The 19,508-nt window shown below is 43.7% G+C and overlaps 1 protein-coding gene across 1 annotated transcript in view; it reads right to left on the reverse strand.

Moving 5' to 3' along the window:
• Positions 1–15,172, reverse strand: part of LOC124720310 (actin-binding Rho-activating protein-like) — a 235,507-nt gene extending 220,335 nt beyond the window's left edge. Inside the window, exon 1 of the mRNA XM_047245617.1 lies at positions 14,968–15,172. Coding sequence (XP_047101573.1) covers positions 14,968–15,015 — 48 coding nt within the window. The 5' untranslated portion in view covers positions 15,016–15,172. The remainder of the gene's footprint in view (positions 1–14,967) is intronic.
• Positions 15,173–19,508: the final 4,336 nt, after the last annotated feature.

A 19,508-nucleotide genomic window follows, 5' to 3' on the forward strand; every position in this document is an offset into this window, starting at 1 on the left:
CCTGGTGAGAGTGGAACCGACATCTGATTCCCCCTGTTACACAAAACAGAATGGTTCAGATGGCTCTGAGCACTATGGGACTTAACTGCTAAGGTCATCAGTCCCCTAGAACTTAGAACTACTTAAACCTAACTAACCTAAGGACATCACACACAGCCATGCCCCGGGCAGGATTCGAACCTGCGACCGTAGCGGTCGCGCGGTTCCAGACTGTAGCGCCTAGAACCGCTCGGCCACTCCGGCCGGCTTAAACAATACAGATGAGAACACTGTTGCAGCAGCAACGAAAAATAGCATGTCAAATTTGAAATGACGCAAACCCGTAAGATTGGCGAACTTTTACAGAAGCTTGAAATTTAGCACGTACTTCAATGTGAGATGCTTTTAATAGCTTAGAAAATGAAATTGTCTCTGGACACCTGGCAGAAAACCCGAAGAGATTCTGGTCGTGTATGAAGTACAGCAGCGGCAAAACGCAATCAACACATTACTATGTGATGAGAATTGGTGATCTTACTGATGACAATGACATTACAAAAGAATTACTAAACTTACGTCTCATTTCAAATAACAGTCCCATTCACACAATTGTAGTTGGTGACTTCAACCTACCCTCGAATTTCGGCGAGAATACATGTTTGAACTAGGTGGTAGGCATAAAACATCGTCCGTGATCGTACTGAATGCCTTCTCAGAAAATTAGTTGAGGAGCCCTCTCGAATTGTAACTGGTTGCGAAAACATACTTCACATCTTAGAAACAGATAATCATGAACAAATACGAAACACCATGAGGATACAGAGATTCGTGACTGGAAGGTTTTTGCATCTACACTGAAAACCGTGACATCCAAACACACCAAAAATTGTAGCAAAATACATATCCAGAATGAGATTTTCACTCTGCAGCGGAGTGTGCGTTGATATGAAACTTCCTGGCAGATTAAAACTGTGTGCCCGACCGAGACTCGAACTCGGGACCTTTGCCTCTCGCAGGCAAGTGCTCTACCAACTGAGCTCCCCAAGCACGACTCACACCCCGTCCTCACAGCTTTAATTCCGCCAGTACCTCGTCTCCTACCTTCCAAACTTCACAGAAGCTCTCCTGCGAACCTTGCAGAACTAGCACTCCTGAAAGAAAGGGCATTGCGGAGACGGCTTAGCCATAGCGTGGGGGATGTTTCCAGAATGAGATATTCACTCTGCAGCCGAGTGTGCGTTGATATGAAATTTCGTGGCAGATTAAAACTGCATTCCAGACCGAGACTCGAACTCGGGACCTTTGCCTTTCGCAGGCAAGTGCTCTACCAACTGAGCTACCCAAGCACGACTCACGACCCGTCCTCACAGCTTCAGTTCTGCCAGTACCTCGTCTCCACCTTCCAAACTTCACAGAAACACAGAGCACTTTCCCGCGAAAGGCAAAGGTCCCGAGTTCGAGTCTGAGTCCGGCACACAGTTTTAATCTGCCAGGAAGTTTCACAATACATATATTTAAAAAAGCAGATAAAAGAGCGCTTGACACATTCCTAAGAGAGTCTCCACTCCTTCCAAACCTACTGTTAAGCATAGACCAAATGTGGTTTAAAGTCGAAGAAACAGTACCGACCGCAGTTGAGACACACGGAAGCGCCGAAAAGATTAATATAGTAATGAATATTCAAGTACAGAGACATGTACACAGGCAGAATACGGCATTGTGGTCGGCAACGTCTGTATAAGATATCAACTTTCTGGGGCAGTTGTTACATCAGTTACTGTTACTACATTGGCGGTTTATCAAGATTTAAGCGAGTCTGAATGTGGTCTTATAGTCGGCTGACGGGCGATGGGACACAGAATCTCCGAGGTAGTGATGAAGTGGGGATTTTCCCGTACCACCATTTCACGAGTGTACCTTGAATATCAGGAATCGGGTAAAACTTCAAATCTCCGACATCGCTGCGGCCGAAAAAAGATCCTGCAAGAACGGCACCAACGACGTCTGGAGAGGATCTTTCAACGTGACAGAAGTGAAACCCTCCTGCAAATTTGTGCAGATTTCAATGCTGGAGCATCTACAAGTGTCAGCGAGCGAACCATTCAACGGAACATCATCGATATGGGCTTTCGCAGCCGAAGGTCCACTCGTGTACTGTTGATGACTGGGAGACACAAATCTTTGCGCCCCGCCTGGGCCCGTCAACACTGAAAGGTGGCTACACTGAGCCACAGCGCCAGAGATCGCGCCAGAGAGTTTTGTTCTGCCGCCTCCTCTGGCAGTGATTATTGAGAGGTAGCGGCAGGCAGTTCTTGCCGAGAAGTTGTGGTGGACACTGTTTGTCGTGAAGTCGGAGTGGAGATGTGGTAGTAGTGAGTGTTTGTTCCATGTTTTATGCAGTTGTTTGATGGGAGAGATAGCAGATTTTGTTCTAATGGAGAGATTGTAATGATCAGAGTGCTTTTCGTCAATATATATGAAGGTAACAAATTCCCTGTTTTTTTTCTTTTTATTATTTCTGTGTCTCAAATAATGCATCATTACAGGTTCAGTCAACAAAGCATCTGGCTTGTGTTCTTGTATTAGAGTGTAATTCTGATTTTCTTGAGCAATTATAGTATTTCTAATTTTTTTAATTACTTCAATATAAATGGTACCTGAAATTTCTTGTCTTATTGGAGAAGAACCGTGCCAGATGTGTACGTTGAGTCACACTTCCACACACAGAACAGTTACTCTTGTGCTTGTTGTGGCGTTGGTTTTATAGTTGCTGGGGACTTAATTAATTAATTGTATTAACGAAAATTTTCATTTCATTCTTTGTTGTTGTTCCATGCAGTCAGATTGCGTACAATTACTAGTCAGGGCCAGCCGTTTACGAGACTTGCGTAATCGGACATACAGCTACTAAAAATATTTGCATTTTTATTTATTTAAATTAAGCCCCCATGCAACACCGACATTGGACTGTTGATGCCTGGAAAGCATTGCCTGGTCGGACGAGTCTCGTTTCAGATTGTATGGAGCCAATGGACGTATACGGATATGGAGGCAGCCTCATGAATCCATGGAACCCACATGACAGCAGGGGACTGTTCGAGCTGGTGGAGGCTCTGTAATGGTGTGGGGCGTGTGCAGTTGGAGTGATGTGGAAACACTGATAAGTCTAGATGCCACTCTGATTGGTGACACGTACGTAAGCATCCATTCATGTCCATCACGCATTCCGACGGATTTGGGCAAATCCAGCAGGACAATGCGACACCCCATACGTCCAGAATTGCTATAGAGAGGCTCCGTGAAGACTCTTTTGAGTTTAAACACATCCGCTGGGCACCAAACTCCCCAGACACGAACATTATTGAGCATATCTGTAATACCTTGCAACCTGCTGTTGATAAGAGATCTCCACCCTCTCGTATTCTTACGGGTTTATGGACAGCGCTGCAGGATTCATGGTGTCAGTTCCCTCCAGCACTACTTCAGACATCAGTCGATCCCCTGCCACGACGTGTTGCGGCTCTTTTGCGTGCTTGCGGGGGCCCTACACGATGTTAGGCAGGTGTACCATTTTCCTTGGCGCTTCGGTATATATACCACATAAATTAAGAGGACGGGGTACCGATCCCCCATGGTACATAAAACAGGTCAGGACACTGTTGCAGAAGCAACGAAAAAAGCATGCCGAAAATGAAAGATCGTAGATTCCCCAGATTGCTTGACTTTTACAGACGCTCGAAATCTAGGGCGAAGTTCAATGCGAGATGCTTTTAATATTTTCCACGACGTGACTTTGTTTCGAAATCTGACAGAAAATCCGAAGAGAATGCGGTCGTACGTAAAGTATACCAGCGGCCATGGGCGAATCCACGGAGGGGTCGGAGGAGGGGGGGCGGAGAGGGGGGGCAATATGGCAAATTCCGCGCCCCCCCCCCCCCTCCCTGGTGCGTGACCGATCTTTTTTTTTCCGACTGCTTTAGGGGCTGATTACGACGGCCTATCTAGTATGTTTTACTTGCGGCACCTGCAAACTTATTTAAGAACATCGATGAATGAAAACCGCCTCCTTGGTCTTGCACTTATGCATATTCATTACCAGATTCCTGTAGACTAGAAAAAGTAATTACAAGATTTTCAAAAATTGGTCGTAGAAGGAGATAAGAATTTAATATTTAAGAGCAGTATTGTGAATATACATATTTAATATTAAATTTCATTTTATTTATACTTTTGCATTTTTATTTTATTTCTTATTTTTTTACAAGAAGAAAGAAAGAAATATCTTATTGTTAATATTTACATTCATGAGGAAAAACCGTTTATTATGAGCATAAAATGACGTAATTAACAATATAAGATGATCTGCTGAACACAGTCAAATACCCTACTATAACTTTTCGCAATCGTATCGTCATTGCTGCGTATAAACACATGCGCGAATTCGATGGCAACATTCTGTCAAATGAAAGCAAATGGTCAACTAATTTCGAAGATTTAAGTATGGAAACAAATGAACATTATCATTTTTATAGATTATTTTACATTAGCAGACATACACAGAGTTTTTCAAGTGCACGTGTCGTATTTGAAGAATATTTTTTAGGCAATACAGTAAGTTATTTCGTTAAACACACAGCGCGCGCGTATAGAGTATTAATGCTTTTATTTGGAATTAATTTTTTGGAAGGTAGGTACAAAAAAAATACCCTCCCCCCCCCTCGAGATCCAGGATCCGCCCCTGCCAGCGGCAAAGTGCAAAAAATACTTTTGTAAGTAGGCTATGTAGGTTTTTATGTTGGTAACCTCACCTAGTGCTCTGTATGAAAATCACTGGCTGTGCTGTGTGCAGTCTGTGGCTGGTGGGCATTGTTGAAATAGTCGCTATTGTAGTGTTGAGCAGTTGGCTGTTAACAGCGCGTAGCGTTGCGCAGTTGGAGGTGAGCCGCCAGCAGTGGTCGATGTGGGGAGAGAGATGGCGGAGTTTTGAGAGTGGATGATCTGGACGTGTGTCCATCAGAGACAGTAAATTTGTAAGACTGGATGTCATGAACTGATGTATTTATATTATGACTATTGAACACTATTAAGGTAAATACATTGTTTGTTCTTTATCAAAATCTTTCACTTGCTAACTATGCCTATCGGTAGTTGGTGCCTTCAGCAGTTAGAATCTTTTATTTAGCTGGCAGTATTGGCACTCGCTGTGTTGCAGTAGTTCGAGTAATGAAGATTTTTGTGGGGTAAGTGATTCATGAAAGGTATAGGTTATTGTTAGTCAGGGCCATTCTTTTGTAGGGATTATTGAAAGTCAGAGTGCGTTGCGCTAAAAATATTGTGTGTCAGTTTAGTGTTGATCAGAATAGGCAAAGAGAGAAATGTCTGAGTACGTTCAGTTCTGCTCAGCTGTTTGAAAAACAAATAACGTAAGGGGTTTACCAGCACAGTAATTCAATAAATTTTTCTAAGGGGACGTTTCACTTTCACTGTGTGTGATAATATTGGTGATGTCACTAAAGCAGAGTTACTAAAAACAGAGTTTTGTAATTCCTGCACCAAAGAAGACGAAGTAATTATCTCAGAATATGAATCAAGAAAAACTGCCAACATGAGGAACAGAAGTCGACAGGTGTAAAATACCAGGTTAAATCAGTTAATAAATGCAAAGCTTTTGGTCCTTACTGTACAGCAGGATGTCTACCTCAGAGTATGCTGATATAACAGCTCCTTTCATAGTAGTCACGTACAACCGCTAGCTCGTCGAAAGATCCGCACTGAAAGACTGGAAAGTTGCACAGGTCATAGCAATACCCAAGAAAGTAGATAGGAGAAATCTGGCAAACTACACCCATATCCCTAACGCCGACTTGCGGTAGGATTTTAGAACACACACTGTGCTCGAGCACTCTCAATTACCTAGCAGAAAATGACTTATTGACAAACAGTCCACATGAATTCGGAAAACGTGATTCTTATGAAACGCAACTAGCTTTTTATCCCCACGAAGTAATAAGCACTATCGAGAGGGGATTCCGTATTTCTAGATTTCTAGAAGGCTTTATACACCGTTTCTCACAACCAGCTTCTCATCAAATTGATTGGCTATGGAACGTCATCCTAGTTGAGCCATTGGATTCGTGATTTCCTGTCAGAGGGGGCAGAGTCCGTAATAACTGACGGAGGGTCATCGAGTTGGACATAAGTAATATCTGTCGTTCCCCTTTGAAGTGTTATAGTCCATCTGCTCTTCCTGATCTACATAAACGACATAGAAGACAGTATGAGCAGCCCTCTTAGATTATTTGTAGTCGGTATAGTCCCTTACCGTCTCATAAAGCCATCAGAGGATCAAAATGAATTCAAAAATGATTTAGACAATGTACCTCAAAAATGAGATCGACGGGAGGTGCAAAATGGCTAATCAGGAATGACTAGAGGACACCTGCAAGGACGTAGAGGCATATATCACTAGGGGTAAGATAGATACTGCCTACAGGAAAATTAAAGAGACGTTTGGAGGAAAGAGAACCACCTGTATGAATATAAAGAGCTCAGATGGAAAACATGTCCTAAGCAAAAAAGGGTAGGCAGAAAGGTTGAAGGAGTATATAGACAGTTTATACAAGGGCGATGTATACGAGGGCAATATTATGGAAATGGAAGAGGATGTGGATGAAGGTAAAATGGGAGATATGATTCTGTGTGAAGAATTTGACAGAGCACTTCAAGACCTATGTCGAAACAAGGCCCCAGGAGAAGACAACATTCCATTAGAACTATTGATAGCCTTGGGAGAGCATCCCATGACAAAAATCTACCATCTGGTTAGCAAGATGTATGACACAGGCGAAATACGCTCAGACGTCAAGAAGAATATAATAATTCCAATCCCGAAGAAAGCAGGTTTGATAGGTGTGAAAATAACCAAACTATCAGTCTAATCAGTCATGGCTGCAAAATAGTATCACGAATTCTTTACAGACGAATGGAAAAACTGGTAGAAGCCAGCCTTGGGGAAGATCAGTTTGGATTCCACAGAAATGTTGGAACACACAAGGAAATACTGACCCTACTTACCTCAAAAGATGGATTAAGGAAAGGCAAACCTACGTTTCTGAGATTTGTAGACTTAGAGAAAGGTTTTGACAATGTTGACTAGAATATTCTCTTTCAAATTCTGATGGTGGCAGGGGTCAAATACAGCGAGTGAAAGGCTATTTATAATTTGTACAGAAACCAGATGGCAGTTATGAGTCGAGGGGTACGAAAGGGAAGCAGTGGTTGGGAAGGGAGTGAGACAGGGTTGTAGGGTATCCACGATATTATTCAATCTGTATATTGAGCAAGCAGTGAAGAAAACAAAAGAAAAATCTGGATTAGAAATTAAAATCTATGGAGAAAAATAAAATCTTTGAGGTTCGCCGATGACATTGTAATCCTGTCAGAGACAGCAAAGGACTTGCAAGAGCAGTTGAACGGAATGGACAGTGTCTTGAAAGAGCCCGCATCTCGTGGTCGTGCGGTAGCGTTCTCGCTTCCCACGCCCGGGTTCCCGGGTTCGATTCCCGGCGGGGTCAGGGATTTTCTCTGCCTCGTGATGGTTGGGTGTTGTGTGCTGTCCTTAGGTTAGTTAGGTTTAAGTAGTTCTAAGTTCTAGGGGACTTATGACCACAGCAGTTGAGTCCCATAGTGCTCAGAGCCATTTGAACCATTTTTTTGTCTTGAAAGAAGGCTATAAGATGAACATCAACAGGAGTAAAACTAGGTAATGGAATGTAGCCGGATTAAATTTGCTGATGGTGAGGAAATTTGATTAGGAAATGACACACTTACAGCAGTAGATGAGTTTTGCTATTTGTGGAGCAAAATAGCTGATGATGGTCGAAGTAGGGAGGACATAAAACGTAGACTGGGTATGGCAATGAAAGCGTTTCTGAAGAAGGGAAATTTGTTAACATCGAGTATAAAGTATCAGGAAGTCCTTTCTGAAAATATTTGTGTGTAATGTAGCCATAAATGGAAGTGAAACATGGACGATAAATAGTTTAGACAAAAAGAGAATAGAAGCTTTCGAAATGTGGTGCTACAGAAAAATGCTGAAGATAAGATGGGTAGATCATGCAACTAACGAGGAGGTACTCAGTAGACTTGGGGATAAGAGGAATTTGTAGCACAACTTGACTAGAAGAAAGGGATCACCAATTTAGTTCTAGAGGGAAGCGTGGAGGGTAAAAATCGTAGAGGGGGACCGAGAGCAGATTGAGAAGGATGTAGGTTGCAGTAGTTACTCAGAGATGAAGGCTTGCACAGGAAAATGTAGCATGGAGAGCTGCATCAAATCCGTCTCTGGACTGTAGACTGCAACAACAACATCTCTATGGTGCGAAAAATGGAAGTTGACTAAATTATGAAAAGTGTGAATTCAGCCACAGGATTACCAAAAGGAATCCGCTAAATTTCGGGTACATGATAAATCACGCAGATCTAAAGGCTTTATGTTCAACTACATATTTAAGAATCACCATTACGAATAAGTTGAAACGATCACATAGATAATGTTGTGGGGACAGCAAACCAAGGACTGCGATTGTTTTTGGCAGAACACTTAAAAATGTAACAAGTCTGCCAGAGAGACTGCTGGCACCACGCTTTTCCACCTTCAAAATGGCTCTGAGCACTATGGGACTTAACTTCTAAGGTCATCAGTCCCCTAGAACTTAGAACTACTTAAACTTAACTAACCTAAGGACATCACACACATCCATGCCCGAGGCAGGATTCGAACCTGCGACAGTAGCGGTCGCGCGGTTCCAGACTGTAGCGTCTAGAACCGCTCGGCCACACCGGCCAGCCACGACATTGAATTCTGAGATCTTTATTTTTCCTTGTCGCCAGTCAGATCGCATTTGATTTTAACTAACACTTTAAGTATTTTATTGGAGAAACAGCAAGCCCCTCTGAATGATTCTCCATTAGCAGAACTGTGATCATTCTCTACTGTACAATCGTCGTCGTTTGCATCTATTTTTTTAACTATATCACTGACCTCTTCCTCCACCCACCACTTAACAATTTAATCAACCTTACGATCGTTAAAACTGACACATTCCTGTGAACACATTTTATGCTCTGCTGAAGGAAACATGTACATAGTTCACGAGCCGGAGTCTAGGATAACTCTACACATGTCAGTACCATGTGTTAGTAACGAGAAAAGAAGGCGATAAGGCAACCAACAACAAAATATTGCCGGCCGGATTGGCCGTGCGGTTCTAGGCGCTACAGTCTGGAACCGCGAGACCGTTGCGGTCGCAGGTTCGAATCCTGCGTCAGGCATGGATGTGTGTGGTGTCCTTAGTTAGGTTTAAGTAGTTCTATGAGACTCATGACCTCAGAAGTTATGTCCCATAGTGTTCAGAGCCATATTTGAACAAAATATTGTAGAGTGGGCAATTTAAGTAGGGTAGGGGGAGTAAAGTACCGGGTGATCAAAAAGTCAGTATAAATTTGAAAAGTTAATAAACCACGGAATAATGTAGATAGAGAGGTAAAAATTGACACACATTTTTGGAATGACATGGGGTTTTATTAGAACCAGGCGCTCCACCCCATATTGCTAGACGCGTGAAAAATCCCTTCCCTTGCGCGCGTCGTGTGGTGATGATCGTGTGCTCAGCCGCCACTTTCGTCATGCTTGGCCTCCCAGGTCCCCAGACCTCAGTCCGTGCGATTATTGGTTTTGGGGTTACCTGAAATCGCAAGTGTATCGTGATCGACCGACATCTCTAGGGATGCTGAAAGACAACAATGCCTCACCATAACTCCGGACATGCTTTACAGTGCTGTTCACAGCATTATTCCTCGACTACAGCTATTGTCGAGGAATGATGGTGGACACATTGAGCATTTCCTGTAAAGAACATCATCTTTGCTTTGTCTTACTTTGTTATGCTAATTATTGCTATTCTGATCGGATGAAGCGCCATCTGTCGGACATTTTTTGAACGTTTGTATTTTTTTTTTTTTGTTCTAATAAAACCCCATGTCATTCGAAGCATGTGTGTCAATTTGTACCTCTCTATCTACATTATTCCGTGACATATTCAGTTTTCAAATTTATACTGAATTTTTTGATCAGCCGGTAGTGTTCCGCCATAACTGACCTTGGAGGATAAAGAGTTCGAAAACTTTCGCGCGGTCAGAGGAACCACACCTCGTGACTTAACCCTTTCGTGGGCAAAATTATTAAGCAGTTTTTTTAAATGAATGGAGAGCAGACAGTAGTTAACAGATAGGTATATTTATCATACAGAATATCAAATTTGCTCCAACTGTGAAAGTGAGGTCACACAAAATGTGGGAAGTATTCTTCCCACTGCCCTTCCTTGGAGTCAAATGACAAAAACAACCTTTTCAATATATGTCATATTTATTTGATAAATTTACTTCTCTTGTTACAATGATTGTTCACAATTACTTGCCATGAAATTTTCTGAAACATGGGTCTATGCAAAGTGGTATTTGACAATATGTACAAACACAGCGAGTGCTCTTTTCCGCAGCTTTGGTACTACAGTGACGGCACGTCCAGTAGGTTTCTCTTAAAATGGGTTGATGCTCCCCTACAGCCACATGACGAAAATCTTCAGGTACTTTACCCCTTTTTGCCAGAAAGACAGATTTTTGTCCACGCCTTTTTCGGGATAAGAAGCCAGCGATCAATTGTCTGGCTAGATGGATCCTGTATGTGAGCTGATGATGCTGTCCACTTTCTCTTTTACTTATTTTCCACAGGATAAAACTGTTCACTGCAGCAACGTCCACCAGGAAATAAAATATTCTGTGCCACCATTTTACAGAACGTCTGCCAATAGCATACCTTTCTCGTAATTGATCAAACTTATCGACACCACCCATTATTTTGTTGTATTCTGCCACAATTTCAGTACGAGAAATCTCTTTGCTAGTACCATCCTTGATTTTCCTTTTCACTGTGGGTATTTCTCATGGCTCATGAACTCAGGACAGGAAAGTGACTGGACGGTTATCCATCCATTTCACTGCATAAATGGCTCCTTTTGTTTCAAACTGGAATTCTCCTCTTTCCAATTTTCGTTTTCCTTCATAAATTTGGGTAAATCAAAAGTATTTACCTTATACTATAGCTTTGAGGAAAAAAATCACAAAATGTCACGCGAACAGCACTGAAAGGCTCCTCTACAAAGCAACCCTCAGCTATACAATGCCTCTGCGTGAAGGTACAGCAAAAACGGCGGGAACTTCCCATTGGAAGTAGTACCCTATACTGATGATTTTCACGGCTTTGCAGCCGGGTTCCATTGCCCTGACGACAACACGATATTTCGGCGGACCATGTGGCCGCCATCTTCAGGTGATGATTGAGTGCACAATCACGCCGGAACTGAAGAGACCTCATTTTTTTTTTCTTTATTGATTTTCAATTCCCCCCGAAGGGGGCGGGCTGGCAGCAGCTTAGTACGTTGCTCTACAGCCTACAGACTTTTTTTTTTTTAAAAAAAGAAAGAAACAAGGAAAAACAGGCGATAAAATGGTGACTTAAAGTGTAAAATGGCGTAAAAATGCGGAAAGTTAAAACAGAAAGCAAAAGGGGTTGGCAATGTTGATAAAATACACAGGAATCAGACAAGTAACATAGTAGACACACAATTAAAAAACAGGGCGACAGTCTGGTTTCTGTTCGCAAGAGATAAAAAATCACACCCAGTGACAGTATGATGGCTGTTCGCTACACTTCCCAAAAGACCCAACACGGAACACTCACTGAAAAAGCAAACATGGTAAAACACTGCACGAAAATGGCGGCACAAATATGGCACTCCCGAGCCAAAGGCAGAAGGGGGGGGACTTGGGGGAGGGGGAAAAACAAGGAGGGAGGAGAGGAAAAGGGGGGAACCAAGGAGGGAGAGGACTAATAAAGGGGGAGAAGGGCAGACGCGAGAGGGAATGAGAGGAGGCAGAGGAGGGAAATGTAAAAGGACTTGGGGGAGAGAAGGGGGCAAAGAGAGGGGAGGTGGGGAAGGAAGAGGATGGAAGGGGGGAGAGGGAGCCCAGGAAAAGGACAGAGGAAAGGAGGGGGAGTGAGGATCAGAGTTGATAGGAGGGATAAGGGATAAATGGAGAGAGAGAGTGCATCATCCAGGAGGGGGTTTATGGAAGCCACCTTGGGAAAGGAGATGTAGGGTGTAGAGATGGAGGGTTGGGGGGACACAACAGTGAAGATGTGACAGGTGGCGGGGATGGGAGAGGAGAGGAGCAACCAGGGGGTGAGGGGGTTCTAAGCGGCGGGAGGTGTAGAGGATGCGAATATGTTCGAGGAATAGCAGCAGATGGGGGAAAGGAATGAGATCATAGAGGATCCGCGTAGGGGACGAGAGGCGTATACGGAAGGCGAGGCGGAGTGCATGACGCCCAAGGATCCGGAGGGACTTATAGAATTTGCGGGGGGGGGGGGGGGGGGGGGGGGCAAAAGAGACCTCAGATTCTGCGGCTCCTTTATACCGCGGGTACTGGCAGTTGCGCGTGTGTGAGCAACGGAAGAGCTGCCCTCTGTGAGGCGAAGAATTGCAGCAGCGCCAGCGGTGAAAACTGTCAAAAGCGAGGAATCGCAGAATTAAAATGCAGCCGGTCGGAAACCAGACCGTTGTTGTTTTACCTGTGATAAAATAGGATTCCACGTCTTACTTAAAGGAAAACATTTATCTCTATTAATAATATCATCAGACAGACGTATTTCAATTGATTCTTTCAATACACAATCCTAGTAATGGGAAGCCGAGGCAATAATTTGCGTCTCGTTATACGACATATTGTGCCCTTCATTAAGACAGTGTTCAGCAACGGCTGATTTTTCCGGCTGGAGCAGACATGTATGCCATTGATGTTCCACACATCGATCTTGAGCTGTACGATTAGTCTGTCCAATGTAGGCCTTTCCGCAGTGACAGGGGATCTTGTATACCCCAGGCTTCCTCAGTCCCAAATCATCTTTAACCGATGCCAGAAGGGATCTAGTTTTGGCCAAAGGCATAAGGACGCTTTTAGTATCATACTTCCTGAGTATTCTCGAAATTTTCGAAGAAATAGTTCCCACGAAGGGTAAAAAAGCAACTAATTTGGAAGTGTCCACCGTTGGTTCTCGTGGGGGGTCCAAATTGAAAAGATCAGATTTGGCGATCAGAACACCCATTCTGCCTGAAAACAACCTTAAGGTGATCCAACTCCTGTTTCAAGTTATCGGAATCCGAAGCAGCATAAGCCCTCTTGACCAGTGTGCGTAAAACTCCCAAGCATTGATGTTGCGGATGACAACTTGTGGCATGGAGGTAGAGGTCCATATGCGTAGGTCTTCGGTATACACTGTGTCCCAAAGTCCCATATTCTTTCTCATGTACTAAGACATCCAAACAAGGTAATTTGCCATATTTTTCCCCAATTTCCATCGTAAATTTGATTTGTGGATGAAGGCAGTTAAAATGTGATTGTGCACTCAATCATCACCTGAAGATGGCGGCCAGATGGTCCGCCGAAATATCGCGTTGTCGTCAGGAGGATGGAACCCGGCTGCAAACCCGTGAAAATCATCAGTATTTGATATGCCGGGAAAATCTACGTTATCACAGTACCCTACACTGTTCACTAGGTGGTAGCACCGTACAGAGGGGGGAACTGTGAATCCCACGGGACTAGTGTAAGACGTGTATATTTCTATTGTCTACTGTCAAACCACAATTTATGAAAGATGTTTATATTATATCAATAGGATTAAGTAGGAATAATTAATATTTGTCATGTTGGAAATAACTGTGGTAGCAGGGAATATCTGCACCAAAGTATTGTTGATATAACTTTAAAAAGGGCGGGAGGACCCGCATACGGATACATTTTAAGAAAAGAGCGGGAAAGGCCGCGCATTGATACATTTTGTAATGGTAGCGGGCATTGTCTGCACCAGAAAGCATTGTTGGCGTGAGAGACAACAATTTAGCGTTCGTAGGAAGTCAGTAGTAAGCGAGAAGTGAAGCGAGTCGGTAGCAGGTCTGAAGCGAGAGGTTGAGAGGAGTGGTGTGCCTGCCAGCCACCAGCTGTGACTTACAAGAGAGTATAAACGGATGTACAGAGACATCAGCTAACTATTATCATAAGAGGAACTAATATTATTGAATTAATTTTTTTAGAAACTCTAGACTACTGAAGGAATGTTTGCGCATCGCTAGTTGTAAGATTATTGTAAAAAGTAAGTCCCATTTGAACGTTTGTAAAATCATTTCATTCAGAATATAATTAACTTTTGCCAGCAATACTGCATTCCTAATTATAATCCATCCCAAAAACCATCAACGTGAAACTTTGCAAAATTTTATTGTTGTCAAGAAAAAGTTTAACTATGAATTACGTAACTTCAGTCAAATTAATTAAAGAATAACGTCAACTTTGCTACTAAAGAATAACGTCAGCTTTGGTAATAAATAGAGCCACTTATTATGAAAGCCCACTAGCGGCTAATAGAGTGTATTAAAACAGAGTAAGTATATTCATGTTGCAGTTCGATGTAGCTGTCAGATGGCGATCCAGTAACAGTAAAAAAGGTAATGAACAGTTTTGGGTTATTGCAGGTAAGGACTGAGGGCTACACGACGACGACACATTGTATGTTTCGTCGAAATAATCAGAAAATCACTTTTAATAAGCAGCAATTAAATTTGTATGAGGAGATTGAGAAAGAGAATAAATTTCAAAGGGAAGATTTCATTTGTTATTATTAAGCAAGAGATACAAATCCTAAGAAAAGGTTTCACAGTTTATTGTAAAATGGAAGGTTGCGTAGTAACAAAAGAGATATAGTGGAGTCGGGAAGGTTTCACTAGGAGCGTGTTCATTGTAGTGGGAAGCATGTTTCCCACGGTTCACGAAAGGGTTAAGGGTTAATGAACGGAAGCGATGACGACTCACCAAGCGCGCCATGTTCTCCAGCTCCGGGTGGTGTTCGTCGTCATCCATGACTCGCTCGTCTTCAGCGGCCTCTGGAGACTCCAGCCGCTGCCTCGGCGCAGGTGTGACGCACACTAACACGCTACACCCCCCCGCACGGACCAGCAGCAGGTGTACCGCCAGAGTCTGCTGCGCCGTGTCTGTTTTGACCACAGCTGCCGCGAGTTAAATGCGGCGCGGGACTGCTGCCCGAAAAAACACTCCCCCCCCCTTTCCCCTCCGCTCCCCCACTCTCCCCCCCCCCCCCCCCCCGCGCTTACTCTGATCTGCCGGCCGTGCTATAGCAGCGCGCACAATGCTAGATTGGGTGCCCCCACTCCACTCCACCGGGCGGCGTCTATAAATACCACGCTCCGCGCCGCTGCAGGCGCAGCCGCCCTAATGAACGGAGAAGCGACGTGACGCGCCGAGCCGCGAACTTCCGGACGCTTCGCCGGTTAACCAACCGCGCGGACTCTACACTCGCCGGCCGCATTTAGCGCGAAAGCGCGCTTCGCGTGCGCCTACGCTAATCCGCCCAAATTAATAACGACCGCCATGTTAGGCGAGGTGCGGCGCGGCGGCTAAAGATACCCGCTACTCTCATCGCGACAGCTCGGGCATCGGCTACGTCCGTTGTACGCACGTCTGCGGCCGGGAATCGTGAAATTTGCTGGAACTCCCTGTACTGGTTGATAGGACAGCTTGGCTGTGGAAGTGGAAGGGTAGCCCACAACATAGACAACAGTATTCACAATTACAAGCAGCCAAGCTTTAATGATCTTCCAGCAGTAAAGGCTCTTAACAAATCTGAATTAAGCAAGGACATATAAACTTGGTTACAAACATATGTTGACCTTCAACCATTGAATAACACCGATCAAGAATTACCAATCAATAAAACGTAGATAAAGGACTGCTTTACAAGAATGCTGAAATTAAAATCATGAAAGCTAAGTTACAAATTTTATGTTAAGCTTCAACAGGTGAATAACCCCAATAAATAATTCTCGTTTAAATGAAACATAGATAGGAAACTGCCTTACCAAAATGCTTGAATTGTGTAAAATCATGAACAGCTGAGTTACAACTTTTCTCACAAACTACTTAGGAATTTACAGCAAATAAACAAGTTTGATCTGGTTAACCAGACACTTTAATAGGTTTTGTCGACCTGGAAAAAGCGTTCGACAATATAAAATGGTGCAAGCTGTTCGAGATTCTGAAAAAAGTAGGGGTAAGCTATAGGGAGAGACGGGTCATATACAATATGTACAACAACGAGGGAATAATAAGAGTGGACGATCAAGAACGAAGTGCTCGTATTAAGAACGGTATAAGACAAGGCTGTAGCCTTTCGCCCCTACTCTTCAATCTGTACATCGAGGAAGCAATGATGGAAATAAAAGAAAGGTTCAGGAGTGGAATTAAAATACAAGGTGAAAGGATATCAATGATACGATTCGCTGATGACATTGCTATCCTGAGTGAAAGTGAAGAAGAATTAAATGATCTGCTGAACGGAATGAACAGTCTAATGAGTACACAGTATGGTTTGAGAGTAAATCGGAGAAAAACGAAGGTAATGAGAAGTAGTAGAAATGGGAACAGCGAGAAACTTAACATCAGGATTGATCGTCACGAAGTCAATGAAGTTAAGGAATTCTGCTACCTAGGCAGTAAAATAACCAATGACGGACGGAGCAAGGAGGACATCAAAAGCAGACTCGCTATGGCAAAAAAGGCATTTCTGGCCAAGAGAAGTCTACTAATATCAAATACCGGCCTTAATTTTAGGAAGAAATTTCTGAGGATGTACGTCTGGAGTACAGCATTGTATGGTAGTGAAACATGGACTGTGGTAAAACCGGAACAGAAGAGAATCGAAGCATTTGAGATGTGGTGCTGTAGACGAATGTTGAAAATTAGGTGGACTGATAAGGTAAGGAATGAGGAGGTTCTACACAGAATCTGAGAGGAAAGGAATATGTGGAAAACACTGATAAGGAGAAAGGACAGGATGATAGGACATCTGCTAAGACATGAGGGAATGACTTCCATGGTACTAGAGGGAGCTGTAGAGGGCAAAAACTGTAGAGGAAGACAGAGATTGGAATACGTCAAGCAAATAATTGAGGACGTAGGTTGCAAGTGCTACTCTGAGATGAAGAGGTTAGCACAGGAAAGGAATTCGTGGCGGGCCGCATCAAACCAGTCAGTAGACTGCTGGGGAAAAAAAAAAAAAAAACAGCAGGTAACTGCCAAGTCCAAGCGACTCAGAGCGGACGACCGCCCCACCGCTGGTCATCAACCGACATCGTCACGGCCCAGTGGCCACCGTGCCAAAACAGACTAACGTGTCGGTAAGCGACCGACAGCAACACAGGAGTAACAGTGACAAAGTCGGCGTACTCCTTACGAAACTCCCTGAAGCGGGAGCAGGCACAGCTGACTAGCGGCCGTGCAACCGCGAGCAAACAAATCTCACGCCGCCCGTACTAACGCGGGAAATGATAGCGAGGGACAAGACGCCACGCGCAAAGCAGCAACCGTGCCTACCCCTCGACCACAGGATGTGCCCTGTCTCCTTGTCTATGGTAATACAATTTATAGCACACAAGAAACGATTTAAGAATGGCATTAGTTCAACGCAAGATCAGTTAACAGTTGGGTCCAGTAAAGATTTACCCACGGATTTACCTTCAAACCAACTTCCGGACAACAGGCGGAAATTAGTAAATTTGGCATAAGTTTTCACCAGACCGATAAACAAGAAATCAAATTAAACAGTTGCCAAAAATACAGTCGCGATATGCAAGCCCTTCAAGACCTTCCTATCTTACAGTTATTAATGGCGAAACATACACAAATGAATGACGAGAAATTCACCGATTAAAGCAAAAACACACCACAAAGGTTAAATTAATTAATTTGCACACGAGCCAGTCACTGAAAGCTCAGTTTCACACAGGGTGCGATTTGTGCTTCTGCCAGTGGGGGGATGTCTTAGGGGGTTAGTAGAATTATACAGGGCTATTACAAATGATTAAAGCGATTTCATAAATTCACTGTAGCTCCATTCATTGACATATGGTCACGAGACACTACAGATACGTAGAAAAACTCATAAAGCTTTGTTCGGCTGAAGCCGCACTTCAGGTTTCTGCCGCCAGAGCGCTCAAGAGCGCAGTGAGACAAAATGGCGACAGGAGCCGAGAAAGCGTATGTCGTGCTGGAAATGCACTCACATCAGTCATAACAGTGCAACGACACTTCAGGACGAAGTTCAACAAAGATCGACCAACTACTAACTCCATTCGGCGATGGTATGCGCAGTTTAAAGCTTCTGGATGCCTCTGTAAGGGGAAATCAACGGGTCGGCCTGCAGTGAGCGAGGAAACAGTTGAATGCGTGCGGGCAAGTAATGCGTGTATCTGGACGTGCTGGAAAATTGGCTCATGCCACAACTGGAGACCGACAACGCCGACTTCATCTTTCAACAGGATGGTGCTCCACCGCACTTCCATCATGATGTTCGGCATTTCTTAAACAGGAGATTGGAAAACCGATGGATCGGTCGTGGTGGAGATCATGATCAGCAATTCATGTCATGGCCTCCACGCTCTCCAGACTTAACCCCATCCGATTTCTTTCTGTGGGGTTATGTGAAAGATTCAGTGTTTAAACCTCACCTACCAAGAAACGTGCCAGAACTGCGAGCTCGTATCAACGATGCTTTCGAACTCATTGATGGGGACATGCTGCGCCGAATGTGGGAGGAACTTGATTATCGGCTTGAAGTCTGCCGAATCACTAAAGGGGCACATATCGAACATTTGTGAATGCCTAAAAAAACTTTTTAAGTTTTTGTATGTGTGTGCAACGCATTGAGAAAATATCTCAAATAATAAAGTTATTGTAGGGCTGTGAAATCGCTTCAATCATTTGTAATAACCCTGTATATGTTACTAGCTTGGACTGTGGTGTTACGCATGGTTAAACAGCTATTTATAAATAGATGTTAATGCCGAAACTCACTACTGAACGTATGCATTGTCAGAAAAGCCATCCCTTGTTATATCTTTAAAAGTACGTTATAGGTAAAGCTTATTTACAAAATCATCTACATGCGGGTACAGATATACGAGGGGAATTCAAAACGTAGAAGCACATTTGTGAACAGTTGTACTTATTCTGATGATAGAAAACTGAAACATATTAATAGTGTTAATAGTAAGACTTATTAAAAACTTCCAGTGTTCGGCTGCACAAATTTACATTATAGGTAAAGTTTTACTCCAGTGCGTGGGAAATAAACATCCCAGGTTGGGATACATAAACTAAAACCAGAGGAGGGGATGGTCTGATGCAGGGGGTGGGCGGGGGGGGAAATCCCCCCATCCCCCCCTGCAAATCGCACACTGGTTTCACAAGATTAGGGCTAACCTCACTCGGCAGCAATACATTTGTGTGCGTGATAACTAGGTGCCCAAACAGGACTCCAAAACCCAAAACAACAGGTC

Source organism: Schistocerca piceifrons, chromosome 11 (genome assembly GCF_021461385.2).
Source record: "Schistocerca piceifrons isolate TAMUIC-IGC-003096 chromosome 11, iqSchPice1.1, whole genome shotgun sequence".
Lineage (NCBI taxonomy): Eukaryota > Metazoa > Arthropoda > Insecta > Orthoptera > Acrididae > Schistocerca > Schistocerca piceifrons.